The sequence below is a fragment of the Protopterus annectens genome, chromosome 2.part0 (genome assembly GCF_019279795.1).
Source record: "Protopterus annectens isolate FY-2018-M chromosome 2.part0, PAN1.0, whole genome shotgun sequence".
Classification (NCBI taxonomy): domain Eukaryota; kingdom Metazoa; phylum Chordata; order Ceratodontiformes; family Protopteridae; genus Protopterus; species Protopterus annectens.
In genome coordinates this window covers 845,280,531-845,306,843 of record NC_056728.1, presented here as the reverse complement: position 1 = coordinate 845,306,843, position 26,313 = coordinate 845,280,531, and the positions used below count along the sequence as shown (strand labels likewise).

Sequence of the window (26,313 nt, the reverse complement as noted above, 5' to 3'; positions counted from 1 at the left end):
TATGCTTGATAGATGAACAACACAGTGTTCAGTGGTAAGATCTCTACCTCATGCCAGTCCTATGGTGCACAGGGATAACACTGTTACTGCACCCTAGAAGACCCATGTTCAGCTAGCAGCACATGGTGCTGGAGACACCAAATGAAAAGAGAATGGGAGCAAACAGCCTGCACTGGCTTGGTCATTCTTGAGGGAAGGGAACTGCTTTGCTATAATGTAATAGCAGCATTAAGATTGTGCATGTGTAGAAGAATACATGCAAATCCATAGGCAGTGATTACAGAGCTTGTGAGGATGCCACTGTGGGTGGGTAGGGGGGAGTTAGGGCACACTCCCCAGCAGCAGCATGATGCTATACCAATGTCTTCAATCTTCTTGTCAGCCCTGGATATAGCCTTGGTTGAGCACAGGGAAGGTAGTTCCAGTGAACCGGGAGAGTAGCTGGTGGTAGTTCATGGTTAGCTGATGGGTGAAGGAGAAAAAAACTCTCTGCCTCAAATTAAGTCCTGACCTGCAGTCACTGGTAGAGTTTGTATGTTGTCTCCAAGTCAGCAATGTTTTTTTTTTTAGGTTATCCAGTTTCCTTTTTCCTACCACTTCCCCAGAAGATGTTGCATGATTGGCTACTCTAAAATGCTTATATGTTGCAGTTAGTCTTTTTCTTGTAACGTGGCCCATGGCTGAAAATATTCCATGATAATCAATTCACTGACCTGGTTATCAAATGCATAAATTAAAGTTAAAAACATTTAAATGAGTTACTTTTATAAATATCACTGAAGTATGGAATGTCATTTTTGCTCCCACAGCTACATCCATAAAAAGGCACGGTTGTGTCAAATAATTGAAAGATGATTCCTTAAATTTCCAGAGCTTAGTACTCTTCCCTCATTATGCATGGTGGACATCCATCCATTAGGAATGTCAGGATCTTCTCAGTATAGAACCAACATCTACCCATGGCAATTCAGAGCTTTCTAGTCTCAAAGGTCTAAAAGGGATCTACTCTGAAAACTAAAGAGCAAGGCCCTGGTATTCTGATTAGAAAGACTGAGAAAGCTGAAGACAGAGATAAGAGAAACATGATTCACAAAATCAGTTCATACCCAAGTAGGCTTGAAGCCATGTAGAAGAAAAGGGGCAGGTGGGTAGAATAAGAAAGGGTAACCGTACCCCAGCCCAAGATGCCCAAACACATATACAGGGGATGGTACAAAAGAAATAGCACTTCATTTCCAATCTCCTCAAACATTTACTATTATGACAAGTTCTTATATGACTGTACAACTTTCTACATTAAACTGCTGCAGTAGTCCTGACTATTTGGACAGTTCCCAGAACTCATGAGGATAGGGTAGTGACCCAAAAAATAGAAGTTATGTTCTTACCATAACGTTCCATGTTAGTTGTCTTCTTCTCGCCTTCTTCTTGCTGGATGGGTTCGGAGCCGACCTCGGCTCCGACTCGGCCACTCTAAAGCTCGAGAGTTGGTTCCACCGGCTCGAGGCTCCCCTTATATCCCACAATGCTAGGCGAGAGTTACCTCAGATCTCGTTTGTAAGCTAACCCCAGCTTATAACAGAAAACAGTATAACTGTGAAAATACAGAATCCACCTCTAACAACAGGAAGAAGAAGGGTGACCTATATCCTGAACAAGAAATATGCATAATAGCATATAGCTAAGAAAGAGGTGGTAGAAAGAGAGGTCACGATCACAACTCCTCTAGGTCTGTCCAGGCCGGGAAGGAGGGTGGGAAGAAGAAGGCGAAGAAGACAACTAACATGGAACGTTATGGTAAGAACATAACTTCTATATGTTAAGTTGTCTATCTCGCCTTCATTCTTGCTGGATGGGACCGCGTCCCTAGCACCTTGTCCCGGGTGGCCTAACGGAACAGACTCCTGAGAACAGTGGAACCAAAATTAGCTCTATGCCTAGAAGCTAAATCCAACTTATAATGGGAAATAAAAGTGTGAGGAGTAGCCCAAGTAGCCGCTGCACAAATGGTGTCAATAGGCAGTCTGTCTTGAAAGGCTAGAGAAGTAGCCAAAGCTCTGGTGGAATGGGCTTTAGGCTTATTAGGCAGTTTTTTGTGTCTAATCTCATAAACAAGGGTAATCAGAGATGTTAGCCATCTGGATAAAGATACCTTTGAAACTGGAAGTCCCTTTCTGCTTTCCGTGATAGGAGACAAACAGCTGATCAGATTTTCTGAATTGTTTCGTCCTGTCCAAGTAGTACCTTAATTGAAGATGAACATCCAGACAGTGTAATTTTTGTTCAGACCTATTTGAATACTCCGGGAAAAAGACAGGGAGGTCAATGCATTGGTTTAGATTTGATGTTGAAACCACCTTAGGCAAAAAGGACGGGTTAGTTCGTAAGGAAACTCTGTCCTTATGGAACACAAGGTAAGGAGAACGACAACTGAGTGCTTGAAGTTCTGAAATTCTTCTAGCTGATGTGATAGCCACCAGAAAGAGAGTTTTCCATGATAATAACTTTAAGGAACATGAAGCTGCAGGTTCGAAAGGGGAAAGAATCAAAGAAGCAAGAACTAAATTTAGGTCCCAAGGAGAAGGAGGATTTCTTACAGGAGGTCTGAGAAGAAAAACTCCTTTCAAAAAGGCTTTGCAGAGTTTGTGGGACATTAGGGCGGATTCAGAAATACCCACATGGAAATTAGAAATAGCTGCCAATTGAACCTTAAGAGTAGATGGAGATGAACCTGCATGGAAGAGTTCAGCGAGAAAATCGAGGACTAGTTGGATGGGAGCGGTGAAAGGATCTATGTCCTTTCCTTGTGCCCAATAAGAAAATCGTTTCCACTTACTCAAATAAATCTTTCGAGTGGAAGATTTATGGGAAGCTATCAAAATATCTCTAACAGAGTGAGATAATTGAGGAAGCCTGGCTACGGTTGGAAGTGGAGGAACCAAGCAGTGAGGTTCAGAGAGGGGAGGGAGCGATGAAACTGACCCGACTGATGGATCAAAAGATCTGGAACTAGGTCCAGATTCCACGGTCGCTCAAAAGAAATCGATGCAGAAAGGGGAACCACACTTGTCGAGGCCAGTAAGGAGCAATGAGGATCAATGAGGCCTTCTGAGCGATAGCTTTCTGTATTACTTGAGAGATCAGTGGGAAAGGAGGAAATGCATACAGAAGTCCCGGGGCCAAACTTGGACTAGCGTCTCTGCTGGGTTGGCCTGGTAAAGGGAATAGAGTGAAGTATTCTCTGCACTTGCTGTTTAGGGCAGTAGCAACCAGGTCGCAGCAAGGCTGACCCCACTTGAGAAAAATCTCTCTCACTACAGAGTCTTTCAGAGACCACTCGTGAGGCATGAGAATAGCTCTGCTCAACTTGTCCGCAATGTGATTGTACTTCCGGGATGTGCGTTGCTATCAGAAAACGCTGAGAAGAAATCGCCCATTGCCACAGTCTGAGTGCTTCTCGACACAGGGGTATGATCTGGTTCCGCCTTGTTTGTTGATGTACCACACTACAGACATATTGTCTGTCTGGATTGCAATCGTTCCCAAGGGAAGAGAGTGTTGAAGGGCTTGCAACGCTAAAAGCACTGCTCTCATCTCCAGAACATTTATGTGCAAGTGGCATTCGTTTGGTTGCCATGTGCCCTGGACTGTCCTGCCCTGATAATGCCCCCCCCACCCGATCAGGGAGGCATCCATTGTCAGAGTAGCAACCGGAGGAGGTGGAACAAATGGTCTCCCCAACAGGAGCTGGGGGGAAGACATCCACCACATGAGATGCTTTTTGCACGCTTGCGTGATCATAATGGTGTGAGACATTGGAAGTTCCTGGTATGACCATTGAGAAAGGAGCATCCACTGAAGGATCCGCATGTGATATCTGGCCAATGGGAGGAGCGGAATGGCCGCTGCCATAATTCCCAACACCTTTAGAACTAACCTGGCTTTGGCTCTGTTGTTGTTGAAAAGAAGTGACACCAATTTTTGAATGTCTGATATCCTTTGGTTCGTTAGTGTTGCAGACATGTTTACAGTATCTAAATTTGCGCCTATGTAGGTAATAGTACGACAAGGCGACAAAACAGACTTTTCGCAATTTATTGAGATACCCAGTTGTTGACAGACGCGAAAAGTGTAATCTCTGGCCATCAGAAGGAGATGCTTGGTGGGAGCTGTGAGGAGCCAGTCGTCCAAATATGGAAACACCTGGAATCCTTGTCGTCTCAGGTGAGAAGCCACCACTGCCATGCATTTGGTAAACACCCGGGGGGCAGTGGTGAGACCAAAGGGCAGGGCCCTGAATTGAAAATGACTGGTTCCCAGCCTGAAGCGGAGGAATCTTCTGGAGCGTCTGTTCATTTTTATGTGATAGTACGCGTCCTGAAGGTCTACAGAGCACATCCAGTTTCCTTTTCCCAATAGGGGAAGAATGGATTGCAGCGTGACCATCCAAAATCTTGTTTTCTTGACCGATCTGTTCAAGATACTGAGATCCAAAATTGGTCTCCAGTCCCGTTTTCTTTGGAACTAAAAAGAACCTTGAGTAGATTCCGGATCCTAGTTGGTCTGCTGGCACTGGCTGAATAGCTCTTTTTGCAAGCAGTTTTGAGACTTCCAAAGCTGCTATATCCCTTTGAGCGGGTGGAACATCTGGAAGGGATTTTTGACTGACTTGGAAAACGAAGAAAGGGAATAGAATAACCTTCGAAATGATGGACTGTCCCCTTTTGTCTTGTGTCAAGGATAGCCAGGCTTCTGGGTACAGTGACAATCTTCCCCCGACTGCCTCCGAAGATGGGCAGTCGGGCAACACCTCAGGGATGCTGAAAGGGCTTATCGGAGGACGTCTCGATTGCCCTGGTTCTGCGGACCCCTCTGCCTCTAGGGTGGCGTCTACCATTGTTGTTCCCCCTCTGCCTCTGGCGGGAACCGACTCTGTCGTCAGGCGAAGTCCCTTGAGATTGTTTACGGAACCACATCTTTCCCCCTTCTGGCCTTTGGGGTAAGGCCTAGAAGGAGTGGAAAACGGACTCCGGCGGCAGAAAGGGTCTTGCCATCCGTCTCGCACCTAGTCAGGGTTTCTTTCACTTGTGGACCAAAAGAGATGATCCATCAAAGGGAGTTCGTGAAAGACGTCTTAAAGGTTCCAAAATTGCATAGCCGCATCCAGGCGTGCCTACGTAAGGCCACCCCTGGTCCTGCGGCTCTGCTCGCTCCAGCAGGCGCATAAGAGAGGAGGCATGGAGGAGTTGGAAATAGAATTAAGGATAGCCAGCTGCGTGTTCATTTTCTCTTGGAAACCCGCAGCTGTAGGGTCCTTCATCATTTCACTCGCTTCTTTGATCAAGTCCCTTTGAAGCCGAGTGAAATGGCACAGGTAATTCAGCGAACGCATAGTAAATGTCGCTGAGGAGAACATCCGCTTCCCGTACCTATCCATGGACCTAGATTCCTTGTTAGGTGGATGGACAGGTACTGAAGGATCAGCCAGTTCCTTCTTTGTGGCGGCAGCTACCACCATAGCATCCACAGGGACTCCTTTTGATAAAAATTCCTTGTCTGATGGAGCAGTGATGAATTTGGAGGGTCTCCTAGGAGTGGGGTCCACTGAATCAGGAGCCGTCCATGCCTTTTTAGCAACCACCTGCATGAGGGGGTCGAAGGGGGGGGACACCCAGGAGGTGGAAGGACGAGAGCCAAACGCCTCAAGGTACACAGATTCGTCCTCCGAAGGGTTGAGGGCTGGCCAATTTCCCCTCTGTTTAAGGATCTCCAGAATGTCTGCAAATGAGACATCTTCAGAAGGGGAACGGGGGGAACCCTCAGAATCATCCAGATCTGTGTCGGACGTGATAGACTCAGGTGAGTCAATGTGCTTCCTCTTGCACTTCCTCTTCCGAGGGGGCTCTTCTGCCAAATCAGGAGAGGCCTCGGAAGAGGATGAAATCCCCAAAGGGAGCTCCTGAGAAGTTGGCTCTCTGCGGTCCGGGATGAGGGAGTGAGTCGACTTACCCTGAGGCAGCATAGAAGGAGGGGCTGACGGAGCCGACTGTGGAGTAGAGCCAGGCTCTAACACACTCCGCATGACCTCGAAAGCACCCCTGTCAGGCAGAGCCAGAGGTCCCGCTCGAAGACCTAAGGACCCCCCTCGGCACCGACAGTGATGGTTCCGAGGCCGATGTCGGAGCCGAACTCACCAGCGCCGAAGCACCGAGAGGTAGAGGGGGGGTCGGACAAGGGTCCGATGCCACTCACCCCCTCGGAGCCGACGAGGGAAGCCCGGCACCGAGATTCCTCCATGGAAGAAAACGGAGCCGACGGAGCCGAAGACAATTGTCTCGGCTCCGAGGTGACCACAGTCTCGGTTCCGACACGACCCGGCTCCGAGCTCAAGAGAGTCGAAGGAGGAAGGAGTTGATGGACCGGGACAGGCACCGACTGATGAGTCAGGCTCTGAAGCATCTGGGCTAGTGCCTCAGACTTGAGTAGTCGACTCACCACCCTCTGAAGGTCATGATCGGACAACCTCGATGACCTAGAGGAATGAGACCTTTGGCTCCGTTCAGACAGCAGGGGAGATCCTGGAGCCGAATGAACGGAGCCAAGAGAAGGTGACCTAGACCTCTTTCTGGTTGTCGGCTCCGAAGATCTTGTCGGAGCCGACACGGTACTCGATAACCTCGACTCCGCCGGGAGCCGAGGAAGCCACAGAAACTGTGGACTGAGTCTTATCGGCTCCAGCCGGAGCCGATAAAGGCAATGGTTGAACAACCTGAGGTCTCGGCTCAGAAGCCGGAGCCGAAGACCTCGATGCCTTGGAGGGCTTCCCTGTTGAGACAGACAGGGAATCCTCAGGCTTCAACAAGCCTCTCAATATGAGCTTGTTTTTCCTTTCCTGCAGGACCCTGGGGCTGAAGCCATGGCAGACAGCACAGGAGTCCTGCAGGTGCAAAGGCCCCAGACAATAGACACAAGAAGTGTGAGCGTCTGTCAGAGACATTTTCTGACAGCACGCATCACACTTCTTGAATCCGGAGACCTTTGCTTCTTTAGACATAGCCTAACTGGTGAACACAAACACACACTCAAACACACCAGTTATATTCTGTCAGAATAATAAACTTTAGTAAAAAATACTAAATATAAGTACAATAAACAGAAGTACACTACACAAACACTCCCTAGGGAAGGGAAGGCCTAAGGCCCAAGGGAAGAACTAAAAGTTCTTTTAACAAGAAACGGGAGAAAATTAGGTTTGGGGATAGAGTTTAATGAACTACACTAATTTAGGAATAATTAAACTAAAAAAGGGGTAACAAGAGTAACTTTTTATAGAAAAAGCTAAAACTTACCAGGAACCGGTAGAAAAACCAACCTCGAAGCTGTAGCGGCAAACGAGATCTGAGGTAACTCTCGCCTAGCATTGTGGGATATAAGGGGAGCCTCGAGCCGGTGGAACCAACTCTCGAGCTTTAGAGTGGCCGAGTCGGAGCCGAGGTCGGCTCCGAACCCATCCAGCAAGAATGAAGGCGAGATAGACAACTTAACATTAAGGATTAGACTGTATCATTCCCCTGCAGAACAGCTATAGCAAAGTTAGCTCTTGCCTTGGAAGACCTATCTTCTATGTGTTATTTGGAGGAGGTATGGAAAAAGATCCATATAGATTCTTGACAAAACAACATAACAGTCATCCCTCTCCTCCAGAAAAGTCACAATGGCAAATATGTTGTGGGCTCTTACGATGCTGTCCAGTTTCTTATCTTGGGAGGAATAATGGAACATGATACAATGGGCAATCCATGTAGAGCCTGTCTGCTTGAATCTAATTTTCCCTACATCCCTGTTGCAAAGAACACAAACAACTGATTGGAACATTTAGTATCACTGCTCCTCTATGAGGGAATTCTCAGTAAATGTAATATTCTTTCCTCCTGTTTTGAATATTGGGGGAAGAAGACAGGTAATTGGGTAGCCTGACTGAGGGAAAGTTCCATGATTACTTTTAACACAAAGGAGGGATTTGTTCTAAGACTAACTGCATCCTCGTCAAATATAAGATATGGTTCTTTGCACAGCATGCCTTGAAGTTCTGATACTCTTTTGTCAGAAGTGATGGCCAATAAGAAAGCATTTGTCTAAGTTAGAAATTTGAGGGGAACTGTGGCTGCAGGGTCAAATGATGAATGGATCACTTTTTCCATTGCATAATTCAATTCCCAAGGATGTGCAGTTCTTTTTCTGGATGACCGTACGTTTAAGATCCTTTTATGAAATGTTTAATGGTCAACAGGCAGGTCAATGGTGGGAAGGGAGACTAAAATGACCAAAAGATGGACCTTAGTGGAAGCACAGGCCAACACTCATTTAAACAGCTCACATAAATACTGCATGGATCAGGGACATTGGTGTTGTGATAGGTTCCCGATTCCTTTTGTGGCTTCAGAGGAAAATCTGTTTCATTTGAATAAGTAGGATTTTCTTGTGCTAGTCTTCCTAGCCTCGTTAAGTATGTTAAGCACATCTGCATTAAATTACTGCTTGAAGGACAAAGGAAACAGCAATCATTGTACAAACAGAACTCACTGCAGAAAATGTACTAAGGATTATAGCAGAAGCCAGCTGTGAACAAAGTAAAGCTTTAACACCCTCTGGCATAGCATGGGAGGAACTAAGAATACATATAAGGTAATTTATAGATTGGTGTTGTCCTGTTATCCTACCTATCAATTACTATTTGTGGTAATAATGTTAATATTAGTGCTTCCTGTTTTATTCAGATATATTTTGGCTGTTGTCTAGGTTGGTGTGTCAACTGAAAAGATTGGTATTACACCCTACTCCTCAGAGGCTACCTTGTAGTGAACAGCTGCAACAGTGTAGTTTTTCTATTGTCACCATTAGTGGTTGTTAGTTAACAGAACATGGCAGAGCAGCATTCATCTCTATCCTTTTTTGCAGGGTAATGGGGGTGGCCTGGGACATGATCTGATAATGACCTTGTTATACTCACCTTCTGGTGAGGATAAAACATAAACTTGTTGGATCCAGTATAGAACATGCAGGAATGGCGGTCAGTAACACTGCACACAGAATGGTTTCATGTGGAACCATACTGCATGCCCATTTCTGCAGAGAGAAAACTGGATAGGAATGTCCAAATGTCTCAAGAAAATACACCCATGACTTGCAGGTGGCTTGTGTTTTTAGTGCTGAGTCCTTTTCTTGGCAATAAACTGCCTTCTCAAGCAAATCATTTAATGGGTGGAGTAGTCGGACATTAGATTAAAAATTAAATCCTGAAATGCTAGGTGGGAGTGTAAATTTACTAAGCAGTTCACAACAAACCACAGATGGCATTTATTTTACCTACATGCCATACATGGCATGTAGGTATAATAAATGCCCAACCTTACCAAAAATAAAAAGGATACATCTTAAAAATGCTGTGTTACAATTCCATACACAGTTGTACAGGTCTGTGACTACTGCCTTTACATGTTGGGTCTACACTGTCACACAGTTAGTGATGTCTCGATTTGTATGTATGCCCAAAAGATGGGTTTTGTGGCTATAGGTGTTGGTGTGACATGAATTGCTCTCTGTAGTGCAGTCTGCACTGGCATAGTATAAAGCTCTTTCACAATGTAATAACACTGTGCAGTTAAAAACCAGTATGTATGCCCATCTTTCAAAATTTGCAAGATGGTTGATTGTACAATGCCATACATACACACACACATATATATATATATATATATATATATATATATATATATGTGTGTGTGTGTGTGTGTGTTGTTGTTTGTCTTTCGGCTTTTCCCGGTTAGGGGTCGCCACAGCGGAACTCCGGTCTGCTAATGATTAGCAGTAGATTTTCACGAACGCCGAGGTGCCAGCTCGACGTCCAACCTTCAACGAAGCCGCACCCATTTTCACATGTCTTTTGAATGCCCATCTAACCACGGGGAGGACATGCAGACTCCACACAGAAGGCCCTCCCCCGCACTTCAACCGAGAATCGAATGGGAGAACCTCTTGCTGTGAGGCAACAATGCTACCGCTGTGAGCACAGAAAAAAGCCACCAACACTCGAACTCCAAAGCAGTAATATCCACTGGAAATGATGTCAAAACTTTCGTTCAACAGACAATTTTTATTTCAAATGCTACCGCTGTACCACCGCAGATTTTATATATATATTTATATATATATATATATATATATATATATATATATATATACATATATATAAAATGAAATGAATATATCATATAAGAATAATGTCTGAAGGTATACTGTCATGCTGTATGGATAGCTTTACTGGGGGCCTCCAAGTTGAAGTTTGCCAAAGGCCCTCAAATTGCTAACACTGGTCCTGGTAATAGATATGGTTAGTCTTCATAACTGTTGTGTGGGAGGTGTGAAAGCTGTAGTGGGAGAGCCACAAGAAATGACACCAACTTCCTGGTTCTCTGATGTGGCTAGTCTCCCTGTAATTAGTTGAGGAAATCTAGTAACATGAAGTAGCAGTGGAAGGTCTGTGCTCACAATGGAAATAAGAGTAGTGAGTGTGTGTGTGTGTGTGTGTGTGTGTGTGTGTGTGTGTGTGTGTGTGTATACGTTTGTGTGCAGGCATGTTCTGTTGATGGCAAAGAAAGATGTGTATGTATGACAGATATTACAGTGCTTTGAAGAAATGTTTTGGTATTTGACTTCCTTGGGTAGATACTTTGTTTAATGGTATTATAACATACAAGGAAGGGAATGGCCTATACTAATTCAGTAACTTGTATCTCTTTTCCTACTAACTATTATTCTAAGTAATTACTAGATGTTGTGTTACACTATAAACGCTTACAAGCAAATGAAGAAAAACGTTTTCAGCATGATAAAGTATTGGAGAGCTGACAGAGGTATTTTATACTTTATGTGTAGCATAACTTTTGCCATATCCTTTGTTATGTTACAAAAGTATTTATACCGTATGCTGTAACTGCTCTGTAATTATCTGGTCAAAAGTACAGTACATTAAGTTGTGTCATGTAAATACTGGAAAGGCATTTTTTTCCAGAAAGAATTAGACAGATGTAAGTTTGTTTTTTTTATCATTCTGAGTAGACAAATTTGAACTTTGTGTATGTAACCTTGTGTTTATTGTGTCTGTGTGGGTGCTTGTGTGCATGTGCAGTAGGGTAGTTCTGTCAAGATGGGATGATGAATGTGTCATATGTGTATATGCAGGAATATGTGTGTGTATGAGAGATTTTGAAATTTTTAGCAAATTATTAAACAGATACTATTTATGTATTTGTTGTTTTGTTTATTTTATTTGCATTCCAATATCACCTGCTTCTCACACTTTACTTTTGACACATTTTAGTTTGGATTACTTCCTTTTTTTAAAATTTCTCCAAATTTTTGGGTTTCTAATACCATGGTGGGAATGGACCCCATTCCTAAGTCAAAGTATGATTAAAGTTTATGAAATTAGTATTGTTTCAATCTTTGATGTCAGCCAAAAGTGCTCTTCGCAGCATTCACAATGTGCCCAGTAATGACTCATTCTGCAAGTCGGACAGGGTCACATATATTGGTAACATATCTAAATAAGATTGTAGATTCTTTTTTATAAGACCCGTTGCTCCTGCTATTGGAACTGTCTGGGTATCTTTCTTCCACATTGTTCTCGTTGCTGCCTGCAGATCCTGATATTTTATGACTTTGTGTCTCTCTGTACGCAAGACACTGAAGTCACTGGGTGTGGCGATTTCAGTGATCAATGCTACCTCTGTCTTCTTTTCATGGACCACTATATCCAGTTTTTTAGCATCTATCTTTTGAACTTTGGTAATGGGTGATCTCATGTGATGTAAACTTAATCATTTTCTGTGATGCCTTGTGGCTGTTTCCAGTGTTTTCAGCCACTTCAATACCATAATGTTTGCACAATCCCCAGGGCAACAATCTTGCCACATCATTATACCTTTCAGTATACAGTCCTTCTGCCATTAGCATGTCACAACCAGCAACGAGGTATGCAACTGTTTCCAATTCGGTTTTACAAAACCTACATTTGTCTGTTTCTCCCACATGTTCAATGGACTTTGTAAACCAGTGTGCACATAGCCCACTACCTTGGGCTGCCAATATTGACATTTTATCCCTCAGTTTGAATTTGTCTCTCCTTAACCATTTCTGCATTCATTCCTGATCAACATGAGGTTCTTCCAGGAGTATTCTATAGTTGCAACTATATGCAATTTCCACATTTCTTGCCTTCTCATCTGGTCCTTCACCTTATATTCTTTCTTTTGTTTTTTGGCACATTCAGTTGCTGCCTGATTTTTATCTACTTCTGGTTTGATTTCCATTCTTGCTTGACACCAATATGCTTCTTCTAGATTGAACAGAGAAGTCATCTTAGACTTATTCTCTTCATGTTTCAAAACTTTCACTATGTTTGGGTCTTGTGAGGTCAGAAGATATGTGTGGAGTCCCACGATTGCAGCTGTATACATGTAATCAATTTCAAGGAGACCCATCCCTCCTTCAGAACAGGGAATATATAATCTTGGTATGCACTGATTTTTAGAAATCATTTGGTGAGCATGAAGCATCCTTCTTGTTTTCCTATCTACACTATGCAACACATTTTGGGGCCAGTAAATCACTCCAAAATTGTAAGTTAGGACAGGAAGATCAAATTGGTTTATAGCTTAGATTTTGTTCCTAGATGTCAATGCTGTTTTTGGGATTAATTTAAGTCGTCTAAAGTATTCCTTACTAAGTTTTATTCATATTTGTTCATGTTTTATTGTTGATCCTGCATCAATTCCCAAATATTTATACACTCCCTCTTGTTCAAGTTCTTTTATATCACATTCTTGTCCCAAACAGATGTTTTCCTGGTGCTGCAGTGTTCCTGCTTTAAAGGTTGCTGTTGCACATTTATCAAGACCAAATGACATTCTTATATCATCTGAAAAAGTTTTGACAACTTGCCGTTGTACTTTCAGTTCCTCATCTGATGAGTCATACAGTTTTAAATCATCGACAAAGAGAAGATGAGAAGTCTTTACACTTTGTTGTTTTCCAGGAACCAAATTATAGCCATGGCCTAAGCTGTTAAGTAGACAGCTTGATGGGTTAAGGGCAAGACCGAATAACAGTGGTGACAGAGAGTCACCCTGGAATATCCCCGGGATAATAATTTGTCCTTTATCATGGCTTAATTGCAATGTGGTCTGCCACTGTTTCATGGTCACTGCAATGTAGTCGGTCATTACAGGGTGTATCTTATACATTTTTAAACACTCTTTTATCCATGAATGTGGAATACTGTCAAATCCTTTTTTGTAGTCAATCCATGCTACACTTAAATTCTTCCCCTTTTTACAGTTCTCCACTATGACTTTATTTAACAAATGATCCTTTGTTCTATATGACTTTCTTTTAATGCCCTTTTGTTCTACTGCCATAACTTCTAAATGACTATAAACTCTGTCTGCATCAATTCCCATGTACAGTTTATATGTCATCGGAAGGCAAGTTATTGGCCTATAATTTATAGGGGAGCTTGCAAGTTCACTCTTAAGTAGGAGTACTGTTTTTCCTGCTGTTAGTCAGGTCGGTGTCTGTCTGGGGTGTGCATATAAATAGTTCTTATGGCTAAATCTTCGTTCAAAGATGTTAATACGTTTAACCAAAAAAATAGGTACTGCATCTGGGCCTGGGGTTTTCCAATTAGAGGCTTTTCTTAACTTTGTTTCAATCTCTCTGTTACTTCATCCCATTTCATGTCCTGTACCTTTAAACTTCTTATTCTTTCTTTTACTTCTTCTATCCATTTAGCATCTTTGTTATGTTTCACAGGATCTTTATAGATAACTTCTCCAAAATGTATATATTTCTTCTTTTTTTGGTGGTCTTTCAATTCCTTTTACTTTGTTTCCCAAGTCTCTGTAAAACTTTTTGGGTTATCAATAAATTGCTTATTTTGTACATTTCTTTTATATTTATCTGCGTATCTTCTAAGTTGTTCCACCTGAGCTGAGATTTTTAGTTTGTTATTTGCAATAGTGCATGATAGATCCTGGTCTGTTCTAATACTGCTTTTATCACATCTATCTTTCTTAGTATTTTTGTTGATCTGTTCCCTCTTCTATATTCTCCTAACAGTGACACTTCTTGTCTTAACTGCTTTATAGTTTTCTCTGTTCAATACTTTTATGATGGTAATCGATTTCTCCCCTTCCTTTCCCTCACTACCCTGTGTTCTTGTGGTAGAATTTGATCAGTTATTAATTTAGCTGCACAGTAATATATCCTGTTTACTTCTGTTATATTGCATGGATCTCCCTGGACAGTCCTAATTACTATGTTCATTTGTTTTATCAAACTTCTGACTTTTTGGGTTTTATTGATCTTCTGCAGTCTATTTCTTTCATTGATCTTAATATATCTATCTATGGCTATTAAATCAAGCAACTCTTCTCTTAGCTCATTTTCTTCTAAACTGAGGGCACATTTTTTGTTTACCATTTCCTGTGGGTATTCTATGCAAAGTTCCATAGCATCTTCCTGTGGCACATTCTCTTCAATTTCATCCTGTGCCATGGGTCGCCCTGTCATACGGGAACTCACTGGCTTATCACTCCTCAACATTGACTGCATCACAGTTTCCTGTTCCTTCCCTTGCTGTCCAGCTTCAAGTGAACATTTATACTGATTTCCTGTGGAAGTCTCCAAAATATCTGCATATGGCACATAACCAATTGCTTTTTGTTCCACTGGTTTCCCCTTAATTTGGATATCCATTGCTCTGTCCTGTTGAGGTGCTTTCTGAATTTGATTTTCTACACTGAATCCTTCACTTCATAGGTACTCCATAACCTCAGTCTCTATTTGTTTAACTTCTCCATTACTAATCTCCTTTTCTACTTTTCCTCTTTTTCTTATTTTTTGTACTGTAAAGTTTTCCATTTTTGGATTTCTTTGCCTCTATTTCTCTTCAAATACCTTTGATAGGCTCATAGGTTCATAGGTTGGTAATGGGCTATCTGCCTGAACGCATATATTAGCCCAGCCACGTTGTGCGGTATTCACCGCCCCTTTAGTAGTTCCCTAGACCCTTGTACTAGCAGCTAGTACCCTTGGCCCCTATCTAGTAGTGCTGTTGGTGTGATCCCCGGTGTGAACTTTCTGTTACCCATCCACTCATCAAGGTTCCTCTTGAAGAGTGATAGTGAGGGGCTCTGTCTTATGTAGATCAGGACCCTGTTCCATAGTAAGGGAAGTCTCTGCAAAGGGAACCTATCCCTCCAGCATGTTCTATTCATTCTTGTGTTGAGGTTTATATCCCTAGAGCGTGTAGCTCGAGTAGATTTGGTTTTGCTAAGATGGAGCATGTTCAACAATTCTGGGTTGGACATGGCTCTGTACGTTAGACAGAGATCGCCTCTGAGAAAGCGGTATGCAACAGAGAACAGTCTTAGCTTTTTCAATCATGCTGCATACGGCAACTGTTTGAGGCCAGTAATCCTCTTGGTTAGGTACCTTTGTGGTCTCTCCAGCTGCTGGAGATGTCTAGCCAGGTACATTCCAATTGGTGCATTGTACTCAATAATGGGTCTGATGAGGGAAGAGTAGAGGGGCACCATTACATCCTTAGATCTTGATGCAAACCCTTTCATGATCAGATGGGTCACATAGAAGGATTTTCTAACCACTTTGGCAACATGGTTATCAAAGGAAAGCTGACTATCTACTTGGGTCCCTAGATCCCTTATTTCTTCTTCAGATTTCAGGGGATTACCTCTTATGTTGTAGTTTGCGGTTACTCTGTTTTTTCTAAAGGGGACTACTCATTTTTTTGCATTTAGCTTGAGACCATGGCTTTGACACCATGCATCAGTCTCATTTAGGCCCTTCTGGAGGATCTCCATGTCGGCCGGAGACTCTATATGATGCTGCTTTTTTTGTACTGGTTAGTTTTGCTTTCTGCTTTGCATAAATATTACACCATATTAAATCTCTTTTTCTTTCCCATGTCCATATTTTTTCTTCAGATGTCTCCTGATCTTCCAGCTTCTCCATACTTTGGGGAATCACTACATCAAGCTGTGATGCTAACCTGTGTTAGGCCTTTTACACCAAATCCTTCACTATGAAGGAACTCCATAACTTCAACGTCTACTTTACTAATCTTCTTTTCTACTTTCCCTCTTTGTGATATTATTTTTTATTGTAAAACTTTCCATATCTGGATGACTTTGCCTGTATTTCTGTTCAAATATCTTTGGGGCTGCCTTCTTTATATTGATTAATTTGGCTTTCTCCTTTGTATAAATATTGTACCATATCAAATCTTTCTTTCCCATGTCCGTATTTCTTTGTTATACTTTTCAAAAATCTCTAGGTTTTGTTTTTTCTATTTTTGCACTTCATCAAATGCTTCTTTTTCCAAACAGATCAAAGTTCCTTGATCTATCTACTGTTTTTCACAAATCTGTTGTATTAATGAATACATATTTTTATTAGAAGCTTCTGAAAGTTTTTCTTGTGGAAGTGTTTTTCTTTCCTCTAATTTCTCTCTTAATCATTTTGTATATCTTGTGTCTGGAAATTCTGGGCTTTTTGCATTAAAGTAACAATACATAATTTCTTTCTTATCCTCAATAGTCCACTTTATTGCCTTTATGGCTCTTCTTTGGCCTATCAGTTTTTGTGATTTTTTGTGGACTACTAATTCCTTCTTCAACAGGGGGGTCATCCTCCCCCTGGGCCTGGCCTGGCCCCATTGTAGGAATGTTTCCATAGTTTGAGGATTCTACACTGTCATCTTTTCCAGTCCTTGCACCAATGTGCCTACCAGGATTGGGAACTTATTTATCCTGGGTCTTGTGCACCCAGCCATCTTTTTTAATTTTTAACCTACTTTTGTCCATGATATATGCTATATAAATACAGTCTACATATCAGTGTCATCTTGGTGAGATTTTGTGAAAAACAGGGTCCACCTCGCGAAGGTACTCACCAAGACTTAAGGATGAATTCAGTTTCAGCAATGATACTCTCCTTTACTTGCTGGCTTATCATCTCTCCATTCAAATCCCATCATCTCTCCATTCGAACCCCATCATCTCTCCAATCAGACCCCATCCTTTGCTCCTATTGGTTCTTATAGATGTTCATTAAGACGTGGTGCAAATAAAGCACCCAGTTTTATAATCAACATCTTTTTCATTCTGATCCAACAAAGAATTCCATCCAGTCTTATTCTTCTTATTTAGACATATTTTATCAATAATAATAATAAAAGTAAATTTTGCTGAAACATGATTAATAGTGTGTTTACATAAAGCATTTGCATTTTTGACATATCTAATGTCACTCATATGTTCTGACATCCTAAATTTCAAAGGATGGGATGTTTGTCCCACATAAAATGTGGACCAAGTACATGTGGCCAGATATATTACCCAATCAGTACTACAATTACCATAAACCAAAATATCAAACATGTGATGCATTCTTGGATATTAATTATCTTTTCTAACGGATTTTCAAAAACTACAATGTCCATTGTGTGCTGGCCATTTGTTTTTTTTGGCGCTGCACCAATCCGTACTTGTGTGGGTTTGTGTATTCTATTCTTCCATATATTCAGACCACAAACTGAGTATGAAAGAAGCAAATGAGGAGGTGTATCCATCTTCATTAAGGACAAGTACAACTTTAGACTGGTCAAAAAGTATGACTCGCTTGATCTACTTCATGTCCAGTTAACTACAGGCAAACACCCTACCATATCATAGCTAGCTATAGGTCCCCCACCATGAACCAGGAAAAGCACACCACATACCTAGACTTACTGGAGATACTTGCCATACAGCCTAACACCTTATTCATGGGTGATGTTTAACTGTCTTTCTATCAAATGGGAAATATATACAACCACAAACATGCTGGTTCAGAGTTCTTGGACTTTGTCAATGCAAATCCTCTGGAACAGCTAGCCAGCACTCCCCACAAGGGGCTCAAATGTTCTGGACACAGTGCTTACTAACATGGGGGAGTACTGCATTCCCCCTCCATGTGATGTCCTCCCTGGTAAGAATAGGTCCATAAATCAGTCTCATTCAATGTAATTATAAGGCCAGATACCTCATCAAGTTCAAAAATGCTCAAGAATTTCTTCCAAGACAAATTACCTCTTATTAAGCAATGGTATAAGAAGTCTCAAAGCTCCCTCAAACACATATAAAATGGACTCCTATGCAGTGGTGTACAACAATGTCGCATTTAACCACTTAAGCAGTTGTATAGAATCGGCTGTACCTTACCAGATTAAAACCAGTTCTTGCTGAAAAAACAAGCCACCTTGGTAGATCCCTAGTATAAACAGGCTACACAACAAGAGAAAGCAACTAATTTCCAAGAACAAGAAGGAACTGGCTCAGCAGAGGAAGAAATACTTTCTAGAGATCTTGTCAAGTCCACCAAAGCTAATTGTGAAGCAAAAATAGCCTCCCTAGCTAAGGATAATCACAAGGCATTCTTTAACTATGTCCAAAATCTAAAGGGGAATACCCAGCTATGCACTGAAGTGGTTGTGGATGTCACCACACATACTCAACCGGAGATAATAGCCAACCCACAAGCTGACAGATTTGGAGCAAACTTCACTCATCATCCCCATTGGTCATCCCCCAAAGTATACCTGCCACCATTCCTCAGCTATTATCTCAAGAGAGCAGGTCATCTCTGTGCTCTCCAAGGCCTAAAATATGGTATCAATGGGACCAGACAACATCCCAGGTTGCTTTTTAAACAACTTAAAACATGACCTAGCAGACCCACTTGGATGCCTGTTTAACCACAGCCTGCAAACGGGCTACGTTCCAGCAGAATGAGGGATAGCAACAGTAATCCCTCTACACAAAGAGGGACCATCAACCGACCCTGGGAATTATAGACCTATAAGCCTGACTAGCCTCATCTGCAAGGTCATGGAAAGAATCATTATGGACATTATCAACAAGGACATAGGTAATCTCCAAACTCTGGACCCAATCCAATTTGGATTTGTTAAGGGTAGATCATGCCTGCTAAACCTAGATGACTTCTTCAAGAAAGTCACCAAGGCCCTGGACAAGGGAAAAATAGTGGATACTGCCTACCTTGACCTAGCCAAGGCATTTGACCGAATCTCCCACTCAAGTATTATACAGAAACTCTCCCAACTGGGAATTAATCCCATTGTCAATAGATGGGTAGCCAGTTGGCTCACCGACAGAGCACATACTGTCAAAGTGGGTGTCTTCTCCTCTAGCAAAAGACCAGTCACCAGGAACATACCACAGGGTTCTGTTTTTGGCCCTTTATTTCCCAGATCTCCAGGCCACCATGGATGGTCTGTGGCTGATGAATGCATATTGAGAGCAATCACTGAGTCCCCCAGTGATGTTAATATGCTGCAAAAAGGGTTAACGCAGACAAATGACTGATACCAAAGCCACAGATAAAGATAAATGCAAAAAAAATGCATTGTTATTCCCTTTCAGAAAGCTGACATTCCTGCTAATTACATTATACAGAGCATCCTCCTAAGTGTAGACCCAGTGGTATGTGATCTGGATACTCAGGTTGACAGCAATCTAAACTTCAAACACCACGTATCTACATTGTTAAGGAAATCCTTCTATGTAGCACATATCATAAGTAAAGACATTGCATCTAGATCTAAGATGTTATAATTCCATTATACATGGCCTTCACCAGGTCATTAATTGAGTAAAATGCTCCCTTTTGCATGTTTGCATGTACCTCACCAGACACCTGTAACAGCTGGAGAGACCACAACCACAGAGGTTTCTCACAAAGAAAATAGAGTATTCACAAAATGAGTCCTATGCAGTAAGACTGAAAGCCCTGAAATGTATTCTGTCTCATACAGGCTGCTAAGGGGTGACCTATGCCTGGCTTACAGGGCAGTATCTGACCCGGCCCTGATGGATATGTACACATTTGTAAATCAAACTACACAAGGGTCACTCACACCAGGAATCTTAACCTAGCCTCTCATATGAACAAATCATACTGGAGAGATAGATACATCTCCCAGAGACTGACACTTCTCTAGAACAAGTTCCATATCACATGAAAGACCCTGACCCTCTTCAAAAACAACCGATCAATAGATGGTTGACCACAAATTCCCTCCTGGGGTGGTACCCATGTCCCTCATAGGCACAGGCAATTGGTATTAATTACCATAGACTCTTACCTCTGTGCACTTTGCTCACCTAACCAACAATTGGTGCAATTTGGGATAAATATGGCTAGACTTGTAAGGGCACTAGGGCTGTTAGCCTAGTAACCTTCTATAAATCTATATGTGAAGATTGCCTAGGATATCCCAAATGAATCTCATAACTAATGTAAATATAGTGAATCTGATAACTAATGTAAGTATGTGACTACCTCCTAGGACAATTAGTAAAGACTGCAAGAAAAACTTAGATAAGCTAGAGGTTTCACTGTGTGGTACCTTAAACCTCCAGCAACAGGGGTCCATGGGTATATGCAAATGACCCCCTATGGACATTGTGTTTCAGTTATATGGTTTCTGAATGTCCATGATGCTTTACTTTTTATTTTTAAGTCTTTGTGGATAAATTCATGCCAATAAAGTCAACTCCAAAGCCTGAAAGTCATATCACACTGAATTTACTTTGAGCCAAGCTATCCATCTCCCTGTCTTATTTCCAAAACCTAAAAATGAGAAAAGATATTCTATACCTTGGATGTCCACAGATTATTTGGGTACTATCTTGACAGAAAAACAATATTTTGGGAGCACTGACCATTTTTTCATTTCTTGTGAAAGTAAGAAAAAAGGACAACCTGAGTCATAGCAAACTATTCTTATATGATTGTCTCATGCTATAACTTTTTGTTATACCCACTACAACAAGACAATTCCAGGCAGGTCAGGGCTAGGGCTTTGGCATCATATGTAGCTTTTTGGAAAGGGTTAGAATCTAGAAGTATTCTAGAAGCAGCAACATGGTCTGTGCATATCTTTTACAAAGCACAGTAGGCTAGATTAATTCTCCAGGTTTAGGACAGGCTTTGTTAGGACCATTCTTCAGGGAACCCAGGATCCTCATTTATTCTCCTCCTAGTCAGTCTGAACTATGGTAGCCTACTAATATCACTAAAGGTACTGCAGGACTGGTTATAATGATGAACATAGTAAAGTTGTGAAAGTAAAGTTACCATAACAATAGATGTTCAGATGATCACTGCTGCAGCAATCACTCCCTCCTTCCATGCCCCTTATTTTTGTTGCTAAAGTGAGGCTTTATATTTTTATTTTTCTAGTTTTGACCTTGTTGAGGCTTTAGCTTCACTTCTTCTATCTGCTGGAATGGAAGCTCTGAAGGGCTTAGCGTCCACATCATTTCTTTTATTCAGCTCGGTGGAAGGTACCTGATGTTTTGGAAGCTGGCCAGCTGTTGTATTCTGTGCAGGATACAACCCATACAGCTAAGGCCATTGTAGTACTGGTTTTAATGATGAACATGAACAGTATTCACATGTTGTGTAGAGGACTGTATCATAAAGTGAGGACAACATATTTTGCTGTAGTAGAAAAACACAACACAGAACATATTCATGAAGTGCTTTGAATAAATTAGCTTAAAGCAAATATTGGGAGAAGGCATTCGGCATTTGTACCTCCAAGGGTCTGTTCATTCTGTTAAATACAACATTTTAATTTGATACCATTATTTGAGTAAATAAAATATATACGATAAGGTGGATTCTAACTCAGGAGACCTTTTTACACTGTGACAATGGAAGAATGAAAGAAAAAAAAAAGAAATCTCTGACCAAATTAAGCAGCAACATAATCATAGATTATAAAATGTCCCTAATGTGAGAAAGAAAGATGTTTCAAAATTATCAAAGATCTTTTCCATAAACTAGAATTCTTTCACTCTCCTTTCCCATTACCAACCCCTAAAATGTTAACACAGGTAAAATCATGGCAGAAAACACTACAGACATTTTCAGACTGATACTGAGAAATGAAAGATTTTGTCACAGACCAAGCTCAAAGCAAATCCTTCATCTCTGAATGGTAAGCACTGGCGAAGGGTTAGTGAGAGGTAATAACGAGAAAGCAAGAGTTGCTAACGCATCTTTTTACACGGTAAAAAAAGATAGCAGTTTCTTTTATTTCTGGATACTGCACAATGAAGAATTCTGAATAAACTAATGTCTACATATAACAAACTGAGCAATTAGACACCACTATGGGGCTGTTTTTAAGTGTGTGTCTATGTGTTTTCAAATGTAGGGATGTTTAGTAGACACAGAAGGATAGTGTTTTTTCTCTTTTTCTAAACATGAAAACGCAGTTGTAGCTGAAAAGAGAACTTTCTTTAGTTTAGAATTAAAGGACAAGACACCATAAATATCCAGTTAAGGTGACTTGACAATCCCAGTTTAAGTGATACTGTGACTTGATGATAGATATTCTATACAGTGGGCATTTGATTGTTGATGGAAGAAAGTTGTTTAACTGAAGTGAAACCAGTTACAAATGACAAGGATGGTAATTATCTTTATTTCAAGGATCAGATATTGGTGGGCTGTGCACCTATAGTATACAGATAATTTTTCATGTAAGTTGTTGGGAAGAAAAGACATAGCATGTATGGAGTAGTATTTTATACATCACTTGCTATCTGATAAAAGAGGATAACAGATTTTTTTTTTTTTTTTAACTTTTTAAAGACAGTGCCACTAGCAGATCGGACTACTGCTGCTGTTATTGATAGTGAGTATGTACACGTAAGATGAAGACAAAAGGTAATTCTTGGATGTCTCAGGGACAGATTAAGCAGTCTGCTATTCTCATCACAAGGGACATCACTTTGGCCTTCTGTCTACCAGAACATAGCTCACATTTCAGTCCTTTTCACTGAAGAAATAGAATGTGAGTGTGAATGTGAGGAAATGTGAAGAACTCTAGAGCTCTGTGCTGGGACCTCTCCTGTTTGGAATCTACTTCTCTGAAGTAACAATCAGTATCAAAGGGCTCTGGCTGACTAAGTTTGCAGATAATTGCAAGCTAGGAGCAATCGCTGAATCCCCACATAATTTAGTCATCCTGCAGAAAGTTTTGCCACAAATAAATAAATGGTGCCAAAATCATGGACTGAAACTAAATCCCAAAAAATGCATTATTGTATCCTTTTGGAAGTCATCTACCCCAGGGAGCTACCACATTGCAATATGTCCCTAAGAGTTGGCCCAGTTGTTTGAGATTTTGGAATTTATGTGGATAGTGACCTAACTTGTTAGCAACATGTGTCCACTGTTGTAAGAAAGTCCTTCTATATTGCAGAGCTTATAAACAAAGAATTGTGTTTAGATCTAGAGATGTCATTGTCCTCCATTTACTCAGCCTACATTACATTAGTCATTGAGTATAAGGCTCCCTTTGGCATATTATTTCCCCAGATACATGCAACAGCTGGAAAGCCCACAGACATACCTCATTAAAAGGATACAATGCCTAATCAATCTGAGCTTCATGGACTGACTCAAAGGCCTGTCACTATACTCAGCATCCTACAAACAGATTTAAAATGGTCTGAAAGGGCAGCTAGACCTGTACTTACCTATGGAACCTATGAATGGAAAAATGGCAGCTGAAGCAGAGCTTCTGCACATTTAGTAGTGTATATACAGCATGGAGAAGCATACTTGATGTCAAAACGAAACAACATGCTACTTCTGCATTTATGCAAATCATTGCAAACACATATGAAAAAAATTTGATTTGCCAAGCTAACATCAGAGTTCCTAAATATTCCCACATAATATAATGCATTACAGCAGCTCATGAAATCCTTAGAGTTGAATGATCAACCAGACAATGCCACTAAGATGACAGCACTTTGCATACCTCATAGTTGTAATGATCTTGCCTGAGTAAATCCATTATTTCTTCATGCCATTGTAGAAATATGTTCTTTGAGATGTTTGAACTACAAAGTTAGGTTTCTAATCTGTGCAACCTGCTTACCCTACCACTGCATTCATAAACTAAAGTGTTTCTAAATTAAAATTAAAGTATGTCAACTGCAATAGGAAGAAGACTGGCACATTGTGATACTTTCCTTCTGCAGTGTATACGGGACAAATTAAACTTCGAGATACAGTAGAACAATCTTAATTTTGTTTGGTCAACAAAAACTTTTTAAAAATCTCTATATTATTCTTATGTTAGCTCTCATAATGAATTTAATGTCAGGAACACATGAAAAGACTTGTAAATTATTTGCATGTCTAGAGGTATGGAATATTCTAATTTTGTGCATAAATACTTACAGTGCCTTTTCTTACCTATAGTTCTGTGATCCAGATGTAACACCAATCCCTGGCTTTGAGTTTATGAATGAAGTAGGGTTTGATGAGATTGGTGGAATTACTGTAATCCCTGGGGTTTTTGGACGATCAGAAGTATTTGTGTCTTTCAGAGATGCCTGAGGAGCAGCCTTTCCATAACCAGCTCCATGGTCTATTGCCTTCTCGTATCGATCACTGTTATCCATGTCTGTAGGTTTGTCCACCTTTTCATTTTTCTCTAAGTCAGCTTTTGTTCCTTTTGATTTAAGAATTTTATCATGTTTACTGTGTTTGGATTTGTGATCCACATCTGTATCCTATTGAAAAAGAGGTTAGAAAATGTACTTTTAATAGAATTTGTACATGAAGTTTAGCAACAAAATACACAGATAAAACTTAACAATTAGAGCAGTTCTGACATTATTATACAGCATACCTGTCAACTATTCAGATTTTCATATAATTTCCAGATTTTTGCCTCATATTTTCAGTCTTTTCCTCATAAAAAAGAAGGTATGTACAGTACTTACCATAATGTTTCATCTGTGTTGTCCATTTTCATTTGTCCTCAACATATAGGTTTGGATCTGATACTTGGATCCAGTTTAGCCATTATTCTAGCACGTGGCCACCAACAAACTCTTGAGGCCTTTCCCTACCCATAATACAACACCCCTAACATCCCTCAGATCTTGTTTGCAGCTTGACATGAAGACCATAAAGAATTGTCATAATTAGAGTTCAGCACATGGGACATGTGGTGTCCCAAGAACTTCATTCCTCCAGTATTCACTTGTGATAAATGGAGGGGATGGAGGGTGAGGAGTTGAGGAAGAATGAAAATGGACAGCACAGATGGAACATTATGGTAAGTACATAACTTCTTTATCTGATGTTGTCAATTTTCACTCTTCCTCAACATATGGAACACAGTCCCCAGCTACCTAAATTCCTGGGCAGTTTATAATGAAGGATATTCCTGAGTACTGCTGAGCCAAAGGTCTCTCTTTCTCTCAAGACTGGCTCCAGTTTGTAATGAGTTATAAAGGTATGAGGATTTGGACAAGCAGTGGCCCCATAACTAAAGTCCAAGCGTAGTCTACACTGGAATATAGTGGAAGTGGGGATAGGTGTAGTTGAATGAGCCTGTATTGGTTTGTTGGGGGAGATACAATTTAGTGCCGACAAATAAAATATAATCTATCAACCGTTTAGTTATAATTATGTTTGTGACCAACTCACCCATTTTGTGATGTGTCAAGGAAGGAAGAATCGATATGTCTTCCTAATTTGTTATTTCTGTGTAGGTAGAAATGCCATGCTCTATAAACTTCTAGTAAGTTTGTTGACAAACTCAAGAGGTTAGGTACAAACCCATATGTTACCCAGTGGATAGCCAACTGGCTCATAGACAGGACTCAAGAAGTTAGAACTGGAGAGTCCACCTCTACAAAGAGGCCAGTCACAAGTGGAGTCCCTCAGGGATCAGTCCTTGGTCCACTCCTTTTTGGCATTTACTTCTCAGAAGTCAACGCCAATGTCAGTGGTCTCTGGCTGATGAAATTTGCAGATGATTGCAAATTAGGAGCTGTCATTGAATCTTACACTGACGCAAATGCTCTACAGGAGGGGCTGACACAGACAAACAACTAGTGTCAGAGTCATGGGCTAAAACTAAATGCCAAGAAATACATAACAGTATCCTTTGGGAAGTCATCCATCCCTGGTAGCTATCATATTGACAACACGCCTCCAAGAGTTGACCCAGTAGTCAGAGACTTAGGGTACACACATAGATAGTAATCTAGCCTTTGATCATCACTTGTCTACAGTGGTGAGGAAATCATTCTATGTTGCCCAACTTATAAACAAAGGTATGGCATC

The 26,313-nt window shown here is 41.1% G+C and overlaps 1 protein-coding gene across 1 annotated transcript in view; it reads right to left on the bottom strand.

The window, feature by feature from the left end:
- The window catches only part of CDKL2 (cyclin dependent kinase like 2), a 2,041,037-nt gene that overhangs the window by 153,206 nt on the left and 1,861,518 nt on the right, over window positions 1-26,313 (bottom strand). Inside the window, exon 9 of the mRNA XM_044060356.1 lies at window positions 24,427-24,746. Coding sequence (XP_043916291.1) covers window positions 24,427-24,746 — 320 coding nt within the window. The remainder of the gene's footprint in view (window positions 1-24,426; window positions 24,747-26,313) is intronic.